Source organism: Marmota marmota, unplaced genomic scaffold (assembly GCF_001458135.2).
Source record: "Marmota marmota marmota unplaced genomic scaffold, marMar, whole genome shotgun sequence".
In the NCBI taxonomy this organism is placed as follows: Eukaryota; Metazoa; Chordata; class Mammalia; order Rodentia; family Sciuridae; genus Marmota; species Marmota marmota.
The window spans coordinates 35,921,180-35,941,464 of NW_026000093.1; the positions used below are offsets into that span (position 1 = coordinate 35,921,180).

Here is a 20,285-nt window from a genome sequence, read left to right on the forward strand (position 1 = left end):
CCCTAAAAACCTTGCCATACTTCTTTGTAACATTTTTCAATGTAAAAATCATTAAGGTCATTATTTTATTTTTACTCCAACAGAATGTAAGAGCCATGGGAAGCCTTGTAGTTTTTCATATTATCTATCTTTATTGTCTAGCACATGTGATATAGTATGTCTTAAAAAATAAATTTTGAATGAATTAATGAGGGCTAAGCCAGGACTGGTACAGACACCTGAAGGAAGCAGACATTAAAGTTATTGAAAATGGAATTGACTGCCTTATAGTCATATTGTCACTGCAGGCAGCTAGGTACAATTAGGTAGGGTCATAAATCTAGAATGAATGTATTGATAAATGTTATGACTCTGGAATTATATAATTATATAAATATGCAGTAATTTATTTAACAACACCTATAATTCATGATATGTCAGATCATACACCTGGAAATTATATGGAACTCTACTTTCAATATTTTTAAAGCCTATAAAATCACAGAAATTTAAATAAAACACAAGTAATAACAGTATATTTATACACTTTGCTCTATCTTACAAAAAGTGTTTGAAGTAGGAAGGAAATGAACTGAAACTGTTTTCTTATTTATTAACAATCTTTACTATAAATTTGGTATCAAATCTAAACTGATTTCATGAATTTGAGGTATCTCTCAAATTAATTTAATATTAATACTAATAACTAATATTTATCTGTAAAGTAAAATTTTTCTAATAAGAACTAAATTTTTGGAAGGGGAAGAAGATTAAAAAAAATATTTCTGGCATATATAGGAAAATAACTATCTGATAATTAAATGATAACTTTTAATATTATATATGAAACTCTTGTTTAAACTGTTATTTGAAAGCCAAACTACTCCCCAACCCATATTGAGGATTGAACCCAGTGCCTTGTGCATGCTAGGCAAGCTTTACCACTGTGCTACATCCAGAGCCCAAAAGCTAAACTCTTGTTCTGTGTCTAAAAACCAATCTCTCCAATATATCTTCTCAGCCTTCTGTCCTATGCCTAGTCCTGAAAGAGTATATATAAATAATCAAAACTAAAGAATTAAAGAACCTCAAGGGTTATAACGTTTTAAAGAATATAAGTCTGCACATTTATTTTATTTAGTGGTCATTATTCTGTGACAATAAGTTCTTCATTTTTTCTCTTCTGTTATATACTGTTGAGAGTCATTATGCTTTTTGTGGCTCTAGGAAACATCTCTATGCTGAATCCTTTTGTTTGTGATTTACTAAAAAATGTTTTAGAAAAGCCTTGACTATATTTTCATGAATTAAAATCTATGGATATTCTGTTATAGAAATATAATATATATAAAAGTTGATAATGAAATGAAGTCAAAAGTGAACATTCTTACACATGGAGGCCAATTATAGAATTTAATCACAGATAAAACTCAATGTCTGAAATCATTTACAATTAAAAATCATAAAATTTAAATAAACATATTTATATCCTTAGTTATTTTTCTCTTAAAGCTGGAGATAACAAACAGGGATATTTTATGCCAGGGTAATCAGGCAAACTCTTTAGGAGCACGAAGGACATTAAAGCCCATGTATTCTTTATAATGTGCTTAGAAAAGGCAGCCCAATGGCATACGTAAGTCCCACAAACCAGTGAGGGCTAATTACTGCTTTAATATTGTTACCCAGCTAATAACAATTTAGTTGAAATTTGAATTTTCATCTTTATTACTTTTTCTACTTAGTATTTATTTAAATTAATTAAAACAGTCTTCATATATTTTATATGTAATATCTGTCAAAGAATGGACAGGGGTGGAGCTATGTATACCTGGTAGCTACTGTGAGTTATAAGGCTAACAATTTAGTTATAATTTATGAATCCTGTTAGTGATGTCACAGGAAAAAGGAGAAGAGGTTGCTGGGAAGGGATGTTATACTTCACACTAAGAGTATCTACTGCAGTGATAGCTTGTTAATAGTTCACAGCATCTGCTTGTTGGTAACTTAATAAATGGCTTCTGAGGGAATAGGACCTGCGAGTAAACTGAAATTATTTGAAAATGGTCACAATTAACTGTGTGTGAAGGGTAATCATTTAACATTGAGTGTAAGGACACACAAAGCTTGTACTGAGAAGTATTTTTTTCTTGTACCAAGAAGTATTTTAATTTTCACGAAAATTAAAGTAAAATAATAAGAAAATATACTATAAGGACACATATATTCACTGTCTATGTAGCTTTATAGGCATGTAAAGAACATGGAGAAAAGAAAGAATATATATTGTAGAAATATACACCATAATAAGTAGGCTGATCCATAATGAGAGGGTGTGGGGGCAATGGAAGAATTTTGAGTGGGCCAAGGGGTGGGGGCACAGGAGTAGGAAAGACAGTAGAATGAGATGAACATCATTACTCTAGGTATATATATGACAACACATGTGGTACAATAGATACTACATCGTGTACAACCTGAGAAATGAAAAGTTGTGCTCCATTTGTGTACAGTGAATTAAAAAGCTTTCTGCTGTCATGTATAACTGATTAGAACTAATAAAAAATAAATTTAAAAAATGTATTAGAAAAATCTAAAAAAATACATCATAAGAAAGTCACATTAGTTCATTATATGGTGATTTATCTTAAATATTATATTATTTAAAATGTATTAAAATATTTTCTATTGCATTAACTTGAGTTTATAGCCACACAGATTCGTCATCAACAGTGCTTGCCTATGATAGACCAGAAACATTGACTTCTGGAAACATTCATTAACTCTTTCCTATGTGATGTGTGTACTGACCTGTCCCCTTTGAAGAAATAGGTTTTCCCAACGTCCTCCCACCAAATGGCTGAGTCAATACCATGGGGGGGAATTCCACTTCCGAGAGTAATCAAGTCATGAGGGTAACCAGGTTGAAGAGTTGTGTCCTTGAATACCCAATATTTGTTACCTGTACGAAATAAGTGCAAATGCAGAATGCATTAATTGAATGTCAGATTAGAATATCTCTATTAGCACAATGCATTTAAATTATTTTGCATGGAATCTTTGAAATATGTTAGTAGCAGTCATGTCTACAATATTGATGCTATTTTTGAAACACCAATGTTATTTTCAAAAACAGATATAATGAATAATTACACAGTAATATATCCAAAATTGCATTCATTTAAAAAATAAAATAAATTTACAACTAGTACTAAAGACATAATTCTGAGTCACAAATCCAGGATTCTGCCCCTGGGAATTAGATCCCCTATTTTTCTTCAAAGCTAAGTCATCCCTGGGTTTTGTACATTCTGTATGTCCTCAAATTGCTTTAATGATTATGTCTTTTCTGTTGAAGCACTTCCTCTAGGCTGACCTCTTCTTTTTATTAAGTAAAAAGTCACAAGACACTCTAGTCTTATAAACCATCCTCCTCTGACTCTGCCCCCTTTCAGCTATAACTATTCCTCTCTATAAGAGTGGTAACTGAGGGGAGGACAATTTAAACCCTAATCTGTGCAGAATTGCCAGCGCATGATAACATTCAAGAGCAGGCCAACTTCGGTCAGTTATATTGCTGCTTGGAAATTCTCTGCAGATGACATGCCTCCTCCTGCCTCATGTCCCAGCACACTTGAGCACCACGTCCTTCTCAGTACGCTCAACGAGTTGTCTCCAAACCAGTTCTCCCTCCACTGAAAGCTGATTTCATACCCAACAGTGCATAAAACTTCTTTTCTTCTTGGAGCCCTCAAGTCCCTCCAAACAGTTCTTCACCCTTATCTACTGACAGAATTGACCCTGTAGTGTAGTGCACTTTCCTCCCTAAGCAGCTAGAGAGCCATTTTCTTTTGGTTCCTCTCTATCTTCTGCAGTGCTCTTTTCTGAACTTATTTTGTCAGGGATTCTGTTCCTTGCTCTCATTTTTTCTTTCTCTATAACAGAAGGAATCACAAACTTAGATGCCTACAAGGGCTAAGTTAGAGATGGCAGAATTGGATATCTTCACTAATTTTGAGACATTTCTATGAAAGTCAGTAAATATCCATTGCCCCAAAAGCTTCTCTCTCTCTTCTCTGACCACTTAGTTTTTTTTAAAAGATCCAGCAACCTATTGAATTACTAACCTCTCCTTGGGTTAATATTTGGCAAAATAGGAGTTCCTATGTCCTTACTAACTAATGTAAGGCCTTGCTTTATTTTAAAATATTTAAGTACCACTCTTGGATGAGGACTACGTATACTGGAGCATTCAAGTCACACCTAAAGACATTTAAAGTTCTTAAATATGCTGCCCTAAAACAACACAAAACCAAAACCAAAACCAAACTCCACATCTTCAGCCTGGATTTAATGAGGACTCTTGAGTTTGAAACCATGGGAAATCTCATTTATTTTCTAAGACATTCTATTACCATTTGATGTAATTTACAGTAAAATGTTGAGTGTCTCGGTATTCTAAGAATCATGTTATATACTAAGAATACTAAAGAGAGAAAGACTGAATCTCCACCATGATCATCCTACATGAAGAGGCAGACTGAAACCAAATGCACATACATATAATTGCAACAACAGAAAAACTAATAGTTGCTATGAAGAAACATAATCTAAACTGAGAAAAAGAAAAAAAAATAGAGGGTCTTAATTTAAGGTCAGGGAAAAATCTCTCTAAAAAAATAACATACCAGCCGGGTGTGGTGGCACACACCTGTAATTCCAGTGGCTTGGGAGGCTGAGACAAGAGGATTGTGAGTTCAAAGCCAGCCTTAGCAAATCGAGGCACTAAGCAACTCAATGAGAACCTGTCTCTAAATAAAATACAAAATAGGGTAGATGTGGCTCAGAAGTTGAGTGCCTCTGAGTTTAATCCCTGGTACAAAAAAAAAAATCTAAAGAAAAAAAGTATTTATGCAAATAATGTCAGGAAAAGTGACCAAGCAGAAGAGAATTAGTTATCAAGGAAGTGAAAGATTAGTGGACAGTAATGAGCAAGGAGGATGGCACTGATAACCAACCTATGGGTCTGATTTTAATTTGAGTGCACTAGGAAACCATCAGAGATTAAATTATAAAGGGACACAATCAGTTTTATATTTTCAAAAGGTGACTTTATTCTTTCGTGAAAAATGAATTACTGTAGGAAGAAATTAAAAGACGTGTCAAGTTTCTTTTGCAAGAAGTAATTAACTGAATCACTCATTCAACAACCTCCATAGTACATATACCAAGTGTTGCTGCAGATGCTAGAGGTACGAGAGTGAACAAGGAGAGCAGCATCTCTATCTCTTAAAGCTTAGATTCTAATGAATGTGTATGGGAAAACCAGCCTTAAATAAGCAAACAAATAAATGAAGATACCCCCAGAGGAATAAGTGTTTAAAAACAGAAAAAGGACATGAATGTGAGATGGATGGGATGGGGGCTACTTTATATTGGACACAGGAATGATCCTCCTATTCAATTGTGGACTTGTATCATTCAAAGGGTCCAGCTCAGTGAAGGTTGTTTTTGATGAAGAAAGTAACAAGAACATATGCTGTCATGAGAAGAAGTTTGTTATGTGACTAGAACATAATATGATAGGAGTGTATAGTAAGGATAGAGGTAAAGATCAGATAACCTTTACAGGAGTTTGAATTTTGTTTTAAAACAAAGACAAAATCATTGAATAGTTGCATTAGAATGTTCTTCAATTGTAGTTTGAACTAAAGTTGCATAAATTTAGGTGTAGAAGAGAAAATGAATTCATGATATATTTTAGAGATGGAATTATAGGCATTTCTGAGGGACTGGCAGAGGGGAGTAAACAAAGATAATACCAAGGATGATCCTCAAGTTCTGGCTTGTGTAGACAAGAGAATCAGAGTGTTATTCAATAAGACAAAAACGAATAAAGGTGGGTTCAAATCAAGAGTTTGAGATGTCAGCATGATATCTACATAAATCATGTAATCAACTGGATGTGCCTGTGTGAAGGCAAATTTTTAAGTTATAGCATAAACATGGTGTTTATAATTTACAATTTAGTGAGATTATCTAGGAAAGAGTATATAGAGAAAACAAAGAAAAGCCAGAACTGGGCTTCTAGAAACCTTGACCTTCAAATAAGATCACATAAAGGAAGAATATGCAAATGAAGAGAAAGAAGAAGAGGCAATGATAAAGAATAAAATAATAGAATATTTCAGAAGCCAAAAAACAGAGTGGTAATAAATGGCGCTCTCTAATCCAAATATCTCTTGAAAGCCAAACAGCTTATATAGTTACCTATTTGGATTTTCTGCAAAATTATTTACGAGTCCAAAATTGTATTCATCCCAAGATCTTTTTTCTTCTTTTCCTTCTTTGGGTAGATGGCCTATTAGTTAGTCAGGGGCTCACATTATTTTTCATATTTAATGATTTATTACATTCAACTTATTTGAATTCCTAACTCTCACTTGAAGTTGTCTGCTGAATCCCACTCTCATTGTAGCTAGCATTAGGCATTTCCATATCCCTTCTAAAGATAATTGCTTTATCTCTTATCCTCCATTGTCTCCCTCTATGCTATCACTCCAAACCTGGAGCCAGCCAAAGTGCTGCAGAGGAAGCTATGGAGATATGCTGTGGTCAGAGGAGCAGAGATGAGTAGAGCCATCCATATTTCTCATTTGGCAACATGGCCCAGGGGGCATTGAGAGAGTTTCCCACTCAGTAGGAGAAAATATTTATTATATAATACAAAGCCTGAGAATCCATGATGGCTATGGACAAGAAGACATTATGAGGAGGTAGAAATTGTTATCAAGAGAGATGGAGTGAAAGAGAACAGAGAATGAAATAGATGTGAAGAGCAAACTATGAAGGGGAGAGTGACCAGGGGGTCACAAAGATAGTTCTGTTCCTGAATTGTGAGTTCTTGTCATACACTACAAATCTCCTTTAAGCTCTATTAACCCAACTGGGTTCATTTTCATTTAACGGAATGAGACTGTTCAATACAAATTTTGAACATTTAAATGTCAAAAAAGATATTAGATGCATTTGAGTTCCCAAGTCTTTTGACCAGGGTTCTAGCTTTTAGCCAATGTTCCATGTTTTCATCTAGCCAGGTGCCTTAACAACAACTTTCTAGCTTATATTATTCCAAAATTCTCCTTTCTAAGCTCCCTGCCACCAGTTGGTTTCTCTTTTATCTACTCTTCCCAAGGTCATTAAAGAGATTTCCCTAAAAGGCAAACCTCATCTCTCTTTTGTTTAAAGTTTCCAGTGACATTTTTTCATTGCATTCAGGATAAAATTCAAAGTTCAGCTATATGCCATTCAAGGTTCCTTTCAATATAGGTGACATATCTCATTCTCATTCCATCTGTCTCCCTTTTTTGGAAAAATGTGATGACTGTTTCAAAATACAGTGTCATTGCCCTGGAAAAGATTTCCTTTTTGAGAAACACAGGCCAATTTATTGTCTGAGTACCCGGTCTTTACCTTTATTGTATTGTTAACTAGTACACTACACTGGCTGGCATGGATCACAAACTTTCTCCCAACTCCAGGCTATGAGAAGACTTGAGGAAAAATATCATACATGACATGATATTTTCCTGAAGCATCCCATAAAAATGCCTGGGAAATAAGAGGTACTTAGCAAATGGTTATTGATGCAAAGAACCATGTTTAATATTACATGAATAATCAAATAGAGGATCAATAAAATGGGACAATAAAGGCTACATCAATAACATGGTACTCATTAGTCTTGAATCCTGTTAACAGAGCAGGAGAAATTAATTTTCTTACTACCATCAAGTCTGAGCAAGTATAAAGGCATACCCCAGTATTGTGTTGGAAAACCATTTATGTAAGTGATTATATTAAATTGTGTGCTGGGAAATACTGTCATACAAATATAAACCTATCCTGAGCCCTTGTTAAATCTGGAAATTTCATAAAGAAAAACCCTCACCCAAAGGTCCAGATCATTTTCTTGCCAGATTCAATGAGATAGAACATTCAAGGAGCTGTTTCACAGTATGCTTCATAGTTTAGTCATGTCTCTGTAGCTATTAAAATAGAGGATCTTAAAATAATAGAAGAAAAGGAAAGGCCTATTCTGCTGGCCTGCACCTCAGAGACTCATGGCATCCTTTCCTTTCCTCTCATTTTTAATTAGGAAAGGGTATATAGTTTCGATGTCTCCCATGCTAGCTATTTAGAGTAAATTTTTAATCAGTTCAACTCAGTTGTTCTTTCATGCAGGAATGTTCTGGCATGCTTTACAATACTTCCTTTCTCAGTTCCTAAATTTTATCATTTGCACGACAGTCTCTTCACACTATTTCCAGGGATTAAACTGGATGAATCAATACCCAGGAGGCCCTGGTGTACATGGCAAGAGAAAATGTTCACAAAACCTTAGTTGATAAGTTGTCCTTGTGTCTCAGGAGAGGATGTTGTGAAAAACAAACAGTTGTTCTCAGAAATTCTTCTTATTCTATTACAAAACTGTTACTTAAAAATTGAGTTACAAAAACACTTTTCTATACTGTTGGTATAGTGTTTTCCATCAACAAATCGGAGATATAATCAATCATTCACTTTTAATGATCATAGCCTTGCTATAGAAGATCTTGAATAGCATTATTTTCTGTTAGGAAAAAACACCAAGTGATTTTTAAAAATATGAACTTATGTGCCCTTTAAAAAGCAAGGCAAACCAGAAAACTTATCAGCAAACATAGGTTTGCCTGGTGGATTCCCAGCAGTTAAATACAAAACTTCAAGGGAGATATCTACCTTGCCTGCAGTATTTGTGTCATAGAATTCAGGGAAATAACAATGATTATGAGTGATAACATTTAATTTTCCAAGTGTTTTCTAAGGAGATACAATTATATAATTACTTTTGTATCTTAGTAAATAAAGATGTTCACATGACAAAATTAATTTATTTCCAAAGTTTTTTAGTACATGAATTTCATAATCAACTAATTCTATTTTGAACATAAAAGGTAGGTTTTTAACTACCTTACCATCAGACTGTCTGGTTCTCAGAAAATACTGCTTCTTTGTCAGAATGAAGGTATTTGCTGGATTTCATATGAAGTCAACATACTCTAGAGCAAGTGGAAAAAACTGGTCCTCCCTGACATTGCACTTGGCAGAATGTAGAGGAAAATATCAACAAGCCAGAGCTAAAGGCTGAGAAACTTTAAATAAAAAGTATAATCACAAAGAATGTTGAGAGTTAGAAAGGACTTTATGAATCATCAACTATGATGATTTTTCAATGGGATTCATTTATTTACCTAGTCAAAGTCTGCTTATTAAGAGCCTATAGAGTCAATGAAATAGGAACTTCAGGTATAGAGATGAAGAAGGATCTTATGGAGCTGACAGACTAGGGGAGAATATAGACACTAGAGAAAAAAATCCCATGAAGAATTTAATAATTAAATGAAATGTTATTCCTTCCAGGATAAATGTAGTTTCTAATGACATCTGACCTCTTCATTTTCTTCTTTATTAATCAAGAAGACAGTGCCTACTCTGGAAGCTAAGTTTCATACCTGTTTCTTAAAACCCTACAACCGAGCCCATGTTACTGGTGGAAGTGCACTGTATTATTTAGATATACTAAATCAGAAAGATTGTTGAGAACCCAGCCAACGCCTCCATTTATTTTACAGGTCCCAGAAGGGATGTGCCTTAAACCATACAGGCAGTTTTTAATAGATCTGTACTATCATCCAGGTCTTTTAATTCAGTGCTCACTTTATTATCCCAAATCAACTGTCTAAACAAAACAGGTTCACACTCTTTGTATTCAGAATTGCTTATGATTTCCTCTACATTTATTAACACGATTGTATTTACTCATTATTGCTCATTGTATCTTAAGTCAATAGATACCCCTCTTGCCTCATTACTTAAAAAAAATTAAATTAAATTAAAAATACAATCAGCTATACTTGTTTTTCAGAGTCCCTAAAACTCTACACAAACATTTATATATTATGTCTTCTAATACAACAGTGGTCAGTAAACTAGGAACACTAGCTTTGGCTTATTTGTGAATAATGTCCATTTATTTACATACTGCCTATGTTTTCCACGACCTTTTCATGACAGAACTGAGTAGTTACAAGAGAGATCATATGATCTTGAAGAATAAAGCCTTTACTGTGTGGCCTTTTACAGGAAATATGGGGATGCACATTCTTAATGGCTGGATAACTCCAAAGCCTGAGCTAATCACTATTCAATATTTATGTATTCTTTAAAAATACTTCAAGGATCTGAAAAAAAATACCAAAAAGCATATATATATATATNAAATTCAAGAATTCCTACAGTAAGCAAAGTGATATAATATTGAAATAAGGATAAGCATGAGAATCAATGGGACAGTATAGAGGATCCAGAAATAAATCTAGACCAATATGGCAAATAGTTAATAAATAAAAATGTTAAGGTAGATAGATAAAAGATAACATTTCAACAATGGTGCTGGAATAATTTGGTATCTACATGCAAAAGTAAATATAAATCACTTCACAAATGAAAATATTTCAAAGTGTACTAGCAAAATAATAAAACTTCTCAAAGGAAGAATGGAACAAAATGTTTGTGACTTTGAATTAGATAAAGATGTCTGAGGATGCAAAAAGCATAAATCAAAAAAGAAATAAAGTAATAAATTGGGTTTCATAGATTCCAAACTTTTCTATTTAAAAGCCTTGTTAAGATAATAAAAAGGCAAGCCACAACCAGAAGAAGATATTTTTAAATCATCTAGCTGATAAAGTATTTCTATTCAGAATATATGAAATGTTTTTAATTTAACAAAAAGATAGCAAACAGTCAGATCTTTTAGTGGTCAAAAGCTTTGAGCACAAAGAAGAGATGTAGGAAGAAGATGTAGATAACAAATATGTGAGACGATGTTCAACGCCATTGGTCAGTAGAATGAGATATCACTATGCACTTAACAGAATGGCTAAAGTTTAAAAGTAAGACAAGCATGTATAAATATGTAACAATGATCCCACTACTGTGTATGATTGTAATGTATCAATAAAAGTTAGTTTAAAACTTTTTTAAAAAATAAATAAAAAAATAAGTCAGACAATGTTAAAAAATAAAAATAACATTTAAAAAACAAAGATGCAGAGCAACTGGAACTCTTGTACACTGTTAGTGGGAATGGAAAACGGTCTGATAACTCTGGAAAATTTAGGCATTTCTTCAAAAGCTAAACCCACTATGTGGTCCAACCATTTTATTCTTAGGAATTTATATAAGAGAAATTAAAACATACACAGATTATACTCAAATTCTCAAAACAACTGCCATATATATATATATATATATATATATATATATATATATACACATACATACATACACTTTTTTTTCCTTTTTTTGTTATATTCTTGGTTTACTTCAGCATGCAAAAGGTTTAAAGTCAGAATAGGGATGGCAGAGCTATCAATTATGATCTGTAAGATCCTGGGAAAGTCACTATATCTGAGTCTTTTTTTTTTTTAATTTGTGCATAAGATCCAACACCTCTCATTTGGAGTTCTGGAAATAATGAGATATCAAATATACTTACTCTGTTTTTGGCTCATGGTGTCTGTAATGGTACTTCTTAATATTATAACATAGTAGAAATACTGGTCAAATTTGCTCTTAACTTACTCCAGTAAATAAATAATACCATTAATAAATGATTAGGTATACTGATCTACACTAGCGCTCTTTATTGGAAATATGTTTAAATTTCTCTATTGTGTATAAGTAGATAGCTAAGAAAATTTGAATAAATATACAACTCTAAAGGTCATATGACTTTTGGTTTCTAGCATTTATGTTTTCTAGGTTCCACAATATTATCTAGTTAACAGAGAATTTTGAATGCATATGCAAGTGTGGTAGCCACTGAGGTGTGCAGCTCAGATCTCCCTTCAAGAGAGAACTTGCCATCAGCCAGGTGTCTCTGAGTCTCCTATCAGTTGGGTGAAGGTCATGTTCTTCTCCAGCAGCCTCCAGCCAAAGAATAAGCAAAACAGAATACTGAAGACTGGCCATTCTGCTCTACACAAGACTCTTTTAATAGTCACTCTTTGCTCTGAATTTCAACACTGGGTTTGCCAAGACTATGTCATAGGTGTAGCAGCTTGCTTTCCCTTGATCCTTCAAAAGCTGACCTCCCTCTTCAGTAAACCTCTTGGCCTCCTAACTTTGCCTCTGTGTATACTTGCAACCTTTTGTTTACTATGCCACTTGGAGAATAAAAGGTTTTGAGGAGGAGGAAAGTTTTTAGGTATGCAAATAATACTGATATGAAAATACTGCAGTTTAAATTATAATTCCAAATAGATATAATAAAATACACTACAGACTTTTTAAATACATGTTGAAAGAATAGGTGTATCATCAATGAAGAATTTCAATCTTCAAATATTTGGATCTTTGATTCAGATGACCATTTTATCTCAATATACAATATAAGGTTAATATCAGAATTTTCTGATATTAAAAATTAACATGATAAATTCATTTTTGTAGTTACTAATACCACTAAATGTAAATACCTTAATCTAGTATAGCTCTTTAGACATAATTTTCCATTCTACAGAAAAATAAGTAGTCACTGCACACACCTATGTATAGTGAAATATTTCTTTTAGGGTATCCATTGTATTATGTAATCAATAATGTGTTTCTATTTCAAATAAACTTCATTAGAACTCCCTAAACCTCACAGGAGCAATGAATTCTAAGCAGCATACAGAAATTGCTGGTTTATGAGTATTCATTCAAAATGAAGTAAAAATGCAAGTAATAGAAACCATTTCTGAAATAAACAGCTCTTTTCTTTGCCATCTTCCGCTGCCACATATTTTTAGACAATTATTCTTTTGCTGTACGTCTTCTGTATGCCTTTCTTATTCCCAAATTTTATTATGCTCTTCTTTCTGTCTCATATATTTTAGTTTCCATCCTATAAATGATTTTTACTTCTTGAAATGAAACTGTCAGACACAGTGAAAAGTACTGTTTAAAGTTATTAAACAATAGCAACAAAAGGAATTTTGAGAGAACTTTTCAACGACTTGATTTTGACAATGCTTAGCAGCTTCATTTTAAAATTTACTTTCTCTTCCTGAAAGGATTGTACCAGCTCAATTTTCAACCTAGATTTTTTTTAAATATTATTATCTCATAACCATTCAGTCTGAATATGACTAGCAATTGAGAACGTAAACATCTGCCTTAGTTTTGTTTACAAAAATGTTGCCCTATTATATTGGATCTACCTGAGTAATAGTAAGATAGCTGACAAGCACAGTGTGTAATGCACTCCACTGCTGGAGAAAAGCAGATGACTTCCTTGAGGTGTGATGCATTTTCAATTCCTGGGTCTCTAGCAAAAGAAACCACCCTGTGAACATGAATAAAGGAGAATGCCTTGGTGTTCCCTGCCAAATGTCAAGAAGAGGGGCAAGAGAGGTAGATCAGTGATAGTCACACAAGCCAAGTCACCAGCCTGCTGACATTTAATAAGAAAGGCCCGGGGTTTGATCCTCCCCCCACACCCAAACACAGGCTACAACACTTCGGAGCATCTTCACTATGGTGGAGGCAGTGTGTGATGGTGTCCTGATACAACAACAACAAACCAAAACAAAAAAACAAAATGAAAAACCAAAAACAACAAACATCAATAACAACAACAACAACAACAAAACCAGACCACACAATCTACATAGGTGAATTTGAAAAAAAATAATTCTTTAAAATGTTTATGTACTTACTTGTACCTTGCTTCCTTTGAAGGTTTTTTATGGGAAACATAGGTAATAAAATGGTAAAACATTTAAAAATGAACAAAAATAAGACTAAAGAAATGAGGAAAAAATAGAATACAGATAAACAGTATAAAATAGAAATGATAAGATAGGAAGTGGTTATCAACATATTTTTTTAGCTATTTCCATTATAGGTACTCATTAGAAAATACTTTATAATATTTTACATCATTGTAAGTTAGTATTGCTTAAAATTAAGTTGAGATTATATAAAATTTTTCTCTATCTTCAGTAAATGGATAATTCTTTATTAAGATGCAGCTAATTTTGATTCTACTAAAGTTCTCAGATGCTGGCACTTTCACTGATGGGCAGTTCCTGAGGAGCGAGGTGCCTGTGCTTAAGGGGTCACCCCACCTGACTCTCTCTGAGCACCACTAAGGAACTAAAATTAGAATATTTTACTTCCATGAACTAACTATTCTAGCACAGACAGAAATGCATAGTAAATTTTTTTCTTTAATAACAGCCTTATTTTGATATAATTATCATGCAATGAACAACATATATTTAAAGTAAATAATTTGTTAAATCTTGACACAAATATACCCATTGAATGATCAACATAATCAAGATAATGAACAATTTTATTGTCCCAGGTTTTCTCATGCCTCTTTGTATTCCTTCTCTCCAACTTTCCCCAGGAAACCACTGAGGCACTTTCTGTTGCTATAGTTCAGCTGGCATTTTCAATAATTTTATATGAATATTATGATACATTATGTATCTTTGCTTTGCCTAAATTCTTTCACTCAGCAAAACTACTTTGAGTTTCATCTGTGTGGTAGTGTTAATTAGTAGCTTATTCATTTTCATTGCTGAATATAATTCCATTATTGGATGTACCACAGTTTGTTTATCCATTCACCTCTTGAGAACACTTGAATTGTTTCCAATTTTGTAATATTGCAATTATAGATGTATGGAAGTGTTTTCCAGAAAGAATGTGCTGTTTTGCATTCACATAAGCTAAGAATGAAAGCTGCAGTTCCTTTCAATCTTGCCAACACTTGACATTGTCAATCTTTCAAATTGTGTCCATTTTAACAGATCAGTAATGGTAGCTCATTGTGAATTTAATTTATATTTTCCTAATGAATAATAAAGTTAAGCATTTCCTCATGTACTTATTTATTATCCATATATCATTCTTGGTGAAATTTTTGTTTAAACTCTCCTTGATTTTATTGAGATATTTTGTTTTCTTTGCATTGAGTTTTTAAAGTTCTTTATATATTCTGGGTACAAAGCCTTCATCCTATACATGGTTGGCAAGAACTGTACCTTGTCTGTGCTAGACTTCATTTCTTTAAATGTGTCAGTTCCTTAGATTAGGTAGAGTGAAGTGATGGGAGGGGAGGAGATGTGGGGATAGGAAAGATAGTAGAATGAAACAGACATTATTACTGTATATATATATATATATATNTATGAAGAAATTTCCCCCATCTCAAACCATCAAAGAGCAATCAGGAATTGAAAGGAGGAAAAAAAAAGTTTTCATGTCCTAGTGTCCCCAAATATCAAGTAGTATGGAATCAAACTGCAAACAGTGTGAAAGACCTACACATTGGAAACTACAAAACTTTGCTAAGTGAAAGTAGACTTAGTAACTGTACAAATATGCTTTATTCATGAGTCAGAGCACTCAGTATTATTGCTATGCTAATTCTAACCAAATTTATAAGTTCACTGAAATCCTAATTAAAATATGTGCAGCATGTTTGGTAGTAATGGTCAGGCTGATTTCAAAATTCATATTCAAACATGCATACAATCAAAACCACTTTGAAATTACTACTTGATTTCAAGTCTTATTTTAAATTTATGGAAATTAAGGCAGTGTGACGTTGGCTTAAAAATAGAAAAAGTAGATCACCATAACAAAATAGAGACCAAAAAATGGACTCAAACATATATGGACAAGTAATTTTTAACTAAACTTTCCTTTGAAAAGTAAAGAGAAAATTTATTGCAGAAAAGACAGACTTTTCAATAAATGTCCAAATATGAATATCCAAGGATTCTGGATATTTGTATGTACAATAATAAACTAATCCGTACATTGTATCATATACAAAAATTATTTCAAAAATTATCCTAAATGTAAGAGCTAAACCTATAAAACTTCTAGAAAATATTAGAGACAAATGTTTGAAACTTTGGCTTAGGAAAAAAATATCTTAGAATAAAATGTCAGAATCATAATCCACAAAAGAAAACATGAATTAAAAATTTCTCTCTAAAAAGTGTCTACATGACAGTAGAATGCATTTATGTACTTTTTTATACATAGATGGTATATAATTTCTCATTTTTCTGCATGACCAATGTGATTCTGCAACATGTACACTCAGAAAAATGAGAAATTATATACCATCTATGTATAAAAAAGTACATAAATGCATTCTACTGTCATGTAGACACTTTTTAGAGAGAAATTTTTAATTCATGTTTTCTTTTGTGGATTATGATTCTGACATTTTATTCTAAGATATTTTTTTCCTAAGCCAAAGTTTCAAACATTTGTCTCTAATATTTTCTAGAAGTTTTATAGGTTTAGCTCTTACATTTAGGATAATTTTTGAAATAATTTTTGTATATGATACAATGTACGGATTAGTTTATTATTGTACATACAAATATCCAGAATCCTTGGATATTCATATTTGGACATTTATTGAAAAGTCTGTCTTTTCTGCAATAAATTTTCTCTTTACTTTTCAAAGGAAAGTTTAGTTAAAAATTACTTGTCCATATATGTTTGAGTCCATTTTTTGGTCTCTATTTTGTTATGGTGATCTACTTTTTCTATTTTTAAGCCAACGTCACACTGCCTTAATTTCCATAAATTTAAAATAAGACTTGAAATCAAGTAGTAATTTCAAAGTGGTTTTGATTGTATGCATGTTTGAATATGAATTTTGAAATCAGCCTGACCATTACTACCAAACATGCTGCACATATTTTAATTAGGATTTCAGTGAACTTATAAATTTGGTTAGAATTAGCATAGCAATAATACTGAGTGCTCTGACTCATGAATAAAGCATATTTGTACAGTTACTAAGTCTACTTTCACTTAGCAAAGTTTTGTAGTTTCCAATGTGTAGGTCTTTCACACTGTTTGCAGTTTGATTCCATACTACTTGATATTTGGGGACACTAGGACATGAAAACTTTTTTTTTCCTCCTTTCAATTCCTGATTGCTCTTTGATGGTTTGAGATGGGGGAAATTTCTTCATAGGCATCTTCTTTCTCAGTATGTCTTGCAGGCAGAGGCGGTGACTGCCTTTGTTCTGTAATACATTTCCAAGACATCTGTATACCAAATAGTCTTGGGATTACAGAGACAGTGTCTCCTTCCTAGTTAGGGGAAGATTTGTTTATTGTCCAAAACAATAAAGAAATGCTTCACTTCAGGAAAAAATTCAGGCAGGTTTACTTCACACTATGATGAATTAAAGTTTTTTAAGTTTGTGGTTCTTTTTTTGCAGCAAAAGTGGTTACATACACAGGAGTTAGCTGGCCCTATTCATATTAAACATGAGAACTGGGCTTCAGAAAACTTATTGAAAATATCTATACTCCGGCTCCTAAATGTGTGTGTGTCTTTTTCTGTGACTGCAAATTCTCATGTCTTCCTCCGACATTCATGAAAGTGACACTAAATTAGTAGCTTGCAAGCAAGGCAAAATCTCAGAATCTTCACATTTCTTGAAGGTATATAGAAACATAATTGATATTCATATAATTATCTTGTGTCCTGCAACCTTGCAAAATTAACTTATCAATTTGAGAAGCTTTCTAGTTGACTGCATTACTTCTACATAGATAATCAATTTGCTCTTTGAACAACTGTATTATTACTATGATTCTTTCTTTGTAATACGGATGCTTTTTATTTATAGTTCTTGCCTTACTACACTAGATACAATCTCCAGTATCATGTCAAATAGACTTGATACATGCAGACATCCTTGTCTTGCTCCTGAACTTATGGGGAATGGCAGATGTTATATATTTTACATTTTGGGATTAGTAGTTTTACATCTTTATAAATATTCTTGAACTTTAAAATAGATCTGTTGCTTGGTATAGATTTGATGACTTCAGGTGTTACCTTAAATATTTGTTAGGCAGAACCAGGGGAGTATTCATTTTAGGATAATTATTCCTGACTACTGAGGTTAGGCCTGTCTCAGTACTGTATCCACTGCCCATGACAGGTGGCAGGTAGCAGTTGGTATCATAAACCCTCTCTGAGTGCCAGACACTGCTCCTTCTTCTCCTATGAAATGAGTCTCTAAACTTGAGTTTCCTTAAACACACACTAAGCAATGCTCTCTCCAATGTATGTGCGGATTGTCTACCAACCCCCAGGCCTCTCTGTGCAGCTTTCTCTGCCTGACTTTATCCTGAACAGTGTAGCCACTTGTTCACCCTGGATTCTCAACTCCTGTCCTCAATTGGAGAGTCTTCTGAGTTTTTGTCTGAATTTCCCCACCTCATGCTACAACCTAGAAAATGCTCTGGGGGACAATTCTTCATAGGCATCTGGGCAGAGCAATTGCCCAGAGCAATTTCAGATGTCATCTGACTCTGGAGATTCACTGTCCTTTGTTCCTTGGTACTCAGTGTCCTGAAAATAATCCTTTCATGTACTTTGCCCACTTTTTGTGTGTTTAAGGTACAATGATATGTCTGATACCTGTTATTATATTTTGACTGAAAGCTGAAGCCACCCTTAATGTTTTGATATACTATATGTAGTCATACCAAAAGGTAATGAGATTATGATAAAAATATAGAATCGATCATATGCATATAGAGAACAAATTGTTTACATTTTTAGTTTTTATAATTTATGTTCTCACAACTCTCACTGAATATAAATGTACAAATACAATTCTGTCCACAGTTCAAGAAAATATGTAAATTATGCCAAAATATGTAGTTTGAATTATGACTAGTATTGTCCCATTCTTTCAAAGATATTTATGAGTTTATATGAATATTAAGGTTGTGGTTATTTTTATATTACTAAGATGGCATTTATAATTTATAACTAAATAGTTGAATCTATGTCTTCAAATTCTTATACAAGATAAAAGCAAGGTTAACACCAAATATTTTTAGGGAATATGTGGCTAATGTTTTATATATGAACATGGACTTTGGTTAAAGGGGAAAATATGAGATTATGCAGATTAAATATGAGCATTATTGTGTAGTATTACTTAGAAGACAAAAAAAATAAAAGTCCTATGCTCAGAGAAGAAAAGTCAAAGACCAAAAAAAAAAAAAAGAAAAGAAAGGAATGAAAAATAAAGACAAGAAAGGCACAAGAAAAGATAAAATTAAAGAAGTAATGCATGAACCTATGAGTGACAAGAGCCCAATCTAACTGGTGTAGCCTGAGACCAACATGTTTAGCTCTGTGGTCACAGGATAGGGCTTGCATTTTATTCTTAGTTTATTCTATAAATCTTTGTTGAGTGCTTACTATTGCAGTTATCATTTAAGACAGAGGCTTATGACAAACTATGATCTGTGGCTTAAGAATAATTTTCCCATTTTTAAAAGATTAATAAAACAGGCACACAAATAAAAAACAAAGGAGGATGTATAATAGAGACTATAGTAATGACAAAATCTAAAATATTTATTATTTGGTGATTACAGAACAAAGTTTTCAAATCCTGGTTAAAGATTTGGGGATAAGACAGGACCAAAGGGAGAGCCGAGCAGGAACAGGGAAGAAAACCATTCCCTTGGGGGTCTGACATTCTAGTGGAAAGGATGCTGAGAAAGAGTACATGAGTGACTTGTATCTTCTGTCAGATGCTATGTAGAAAATTGAAGCAGGAAGGAGGTTGGGACAGCCAGAGAGGGGCGCAGATGGCCTCATGACCCATATGGTAAATGGTGATGGCAGGCTTGGATGAGGAGTGAGGTGGGTCTCTGCATTTTTTTTTTTTTTTGAGGTGATAAAGGATATAAGGAGACAGTGCAAAACAGGGACTTTCACTCTGATTGTGATTGCTCTGATGAAGATAGAGAAAGTAAGTGATTTAAGCCCAGGGTTTCAGGCTCCCACTTCCCTCCTTAGACACTGGGCACCCCCAGGACTTCTGGCTCCCTTTGGATAGCAATGGCGTTTGGAGGAGGAGAGCTCATCCATGTCTAGCTGGGCTCTGAAAAGTCAACTGAAGTGGCCAGGAGAGTAAACTGGAGGAACAGCATCAGGGCAGGGTCCTTGGAGAGACAAAATTTCTTAGAGGAGATATTTCCTAGTATTCAGAATGTATCAAAAGCTGACAAGTGTAACAGTCTAGAAATTAAAATATTCTGTGGCTGGAGACAAATTATTGCTGTTAGCACCATAACATAATATCTTACCATATCAAATTGGTATTGAATGATATTGCTTTTATTAAAAT

General features: G+C 33.3%; 1 protein-coding gene across 1 annotated transcript in view; it reads right to left on the minus strand.

The window, feature by feature from the left end:
• The window catches only part of Mmp16 (matrix metallopeptidase 16), a 267,958-nt gene that overhangs the window by 20,769 nt on the left and 226,904 nt on the right, over positions 1-20,285 (minus strand). Inside the window, exon 8 of the mRNA XM_048782771.1 lies at positions 2,791-2,941. Within this exon, the coding sequence (XP_048638728.1) occupies positions 2,791-2,941 (151 nt within the window). The remainder of the gene's footprint in view (positions 1-2,790; positions 2,942-20,285) is intronic.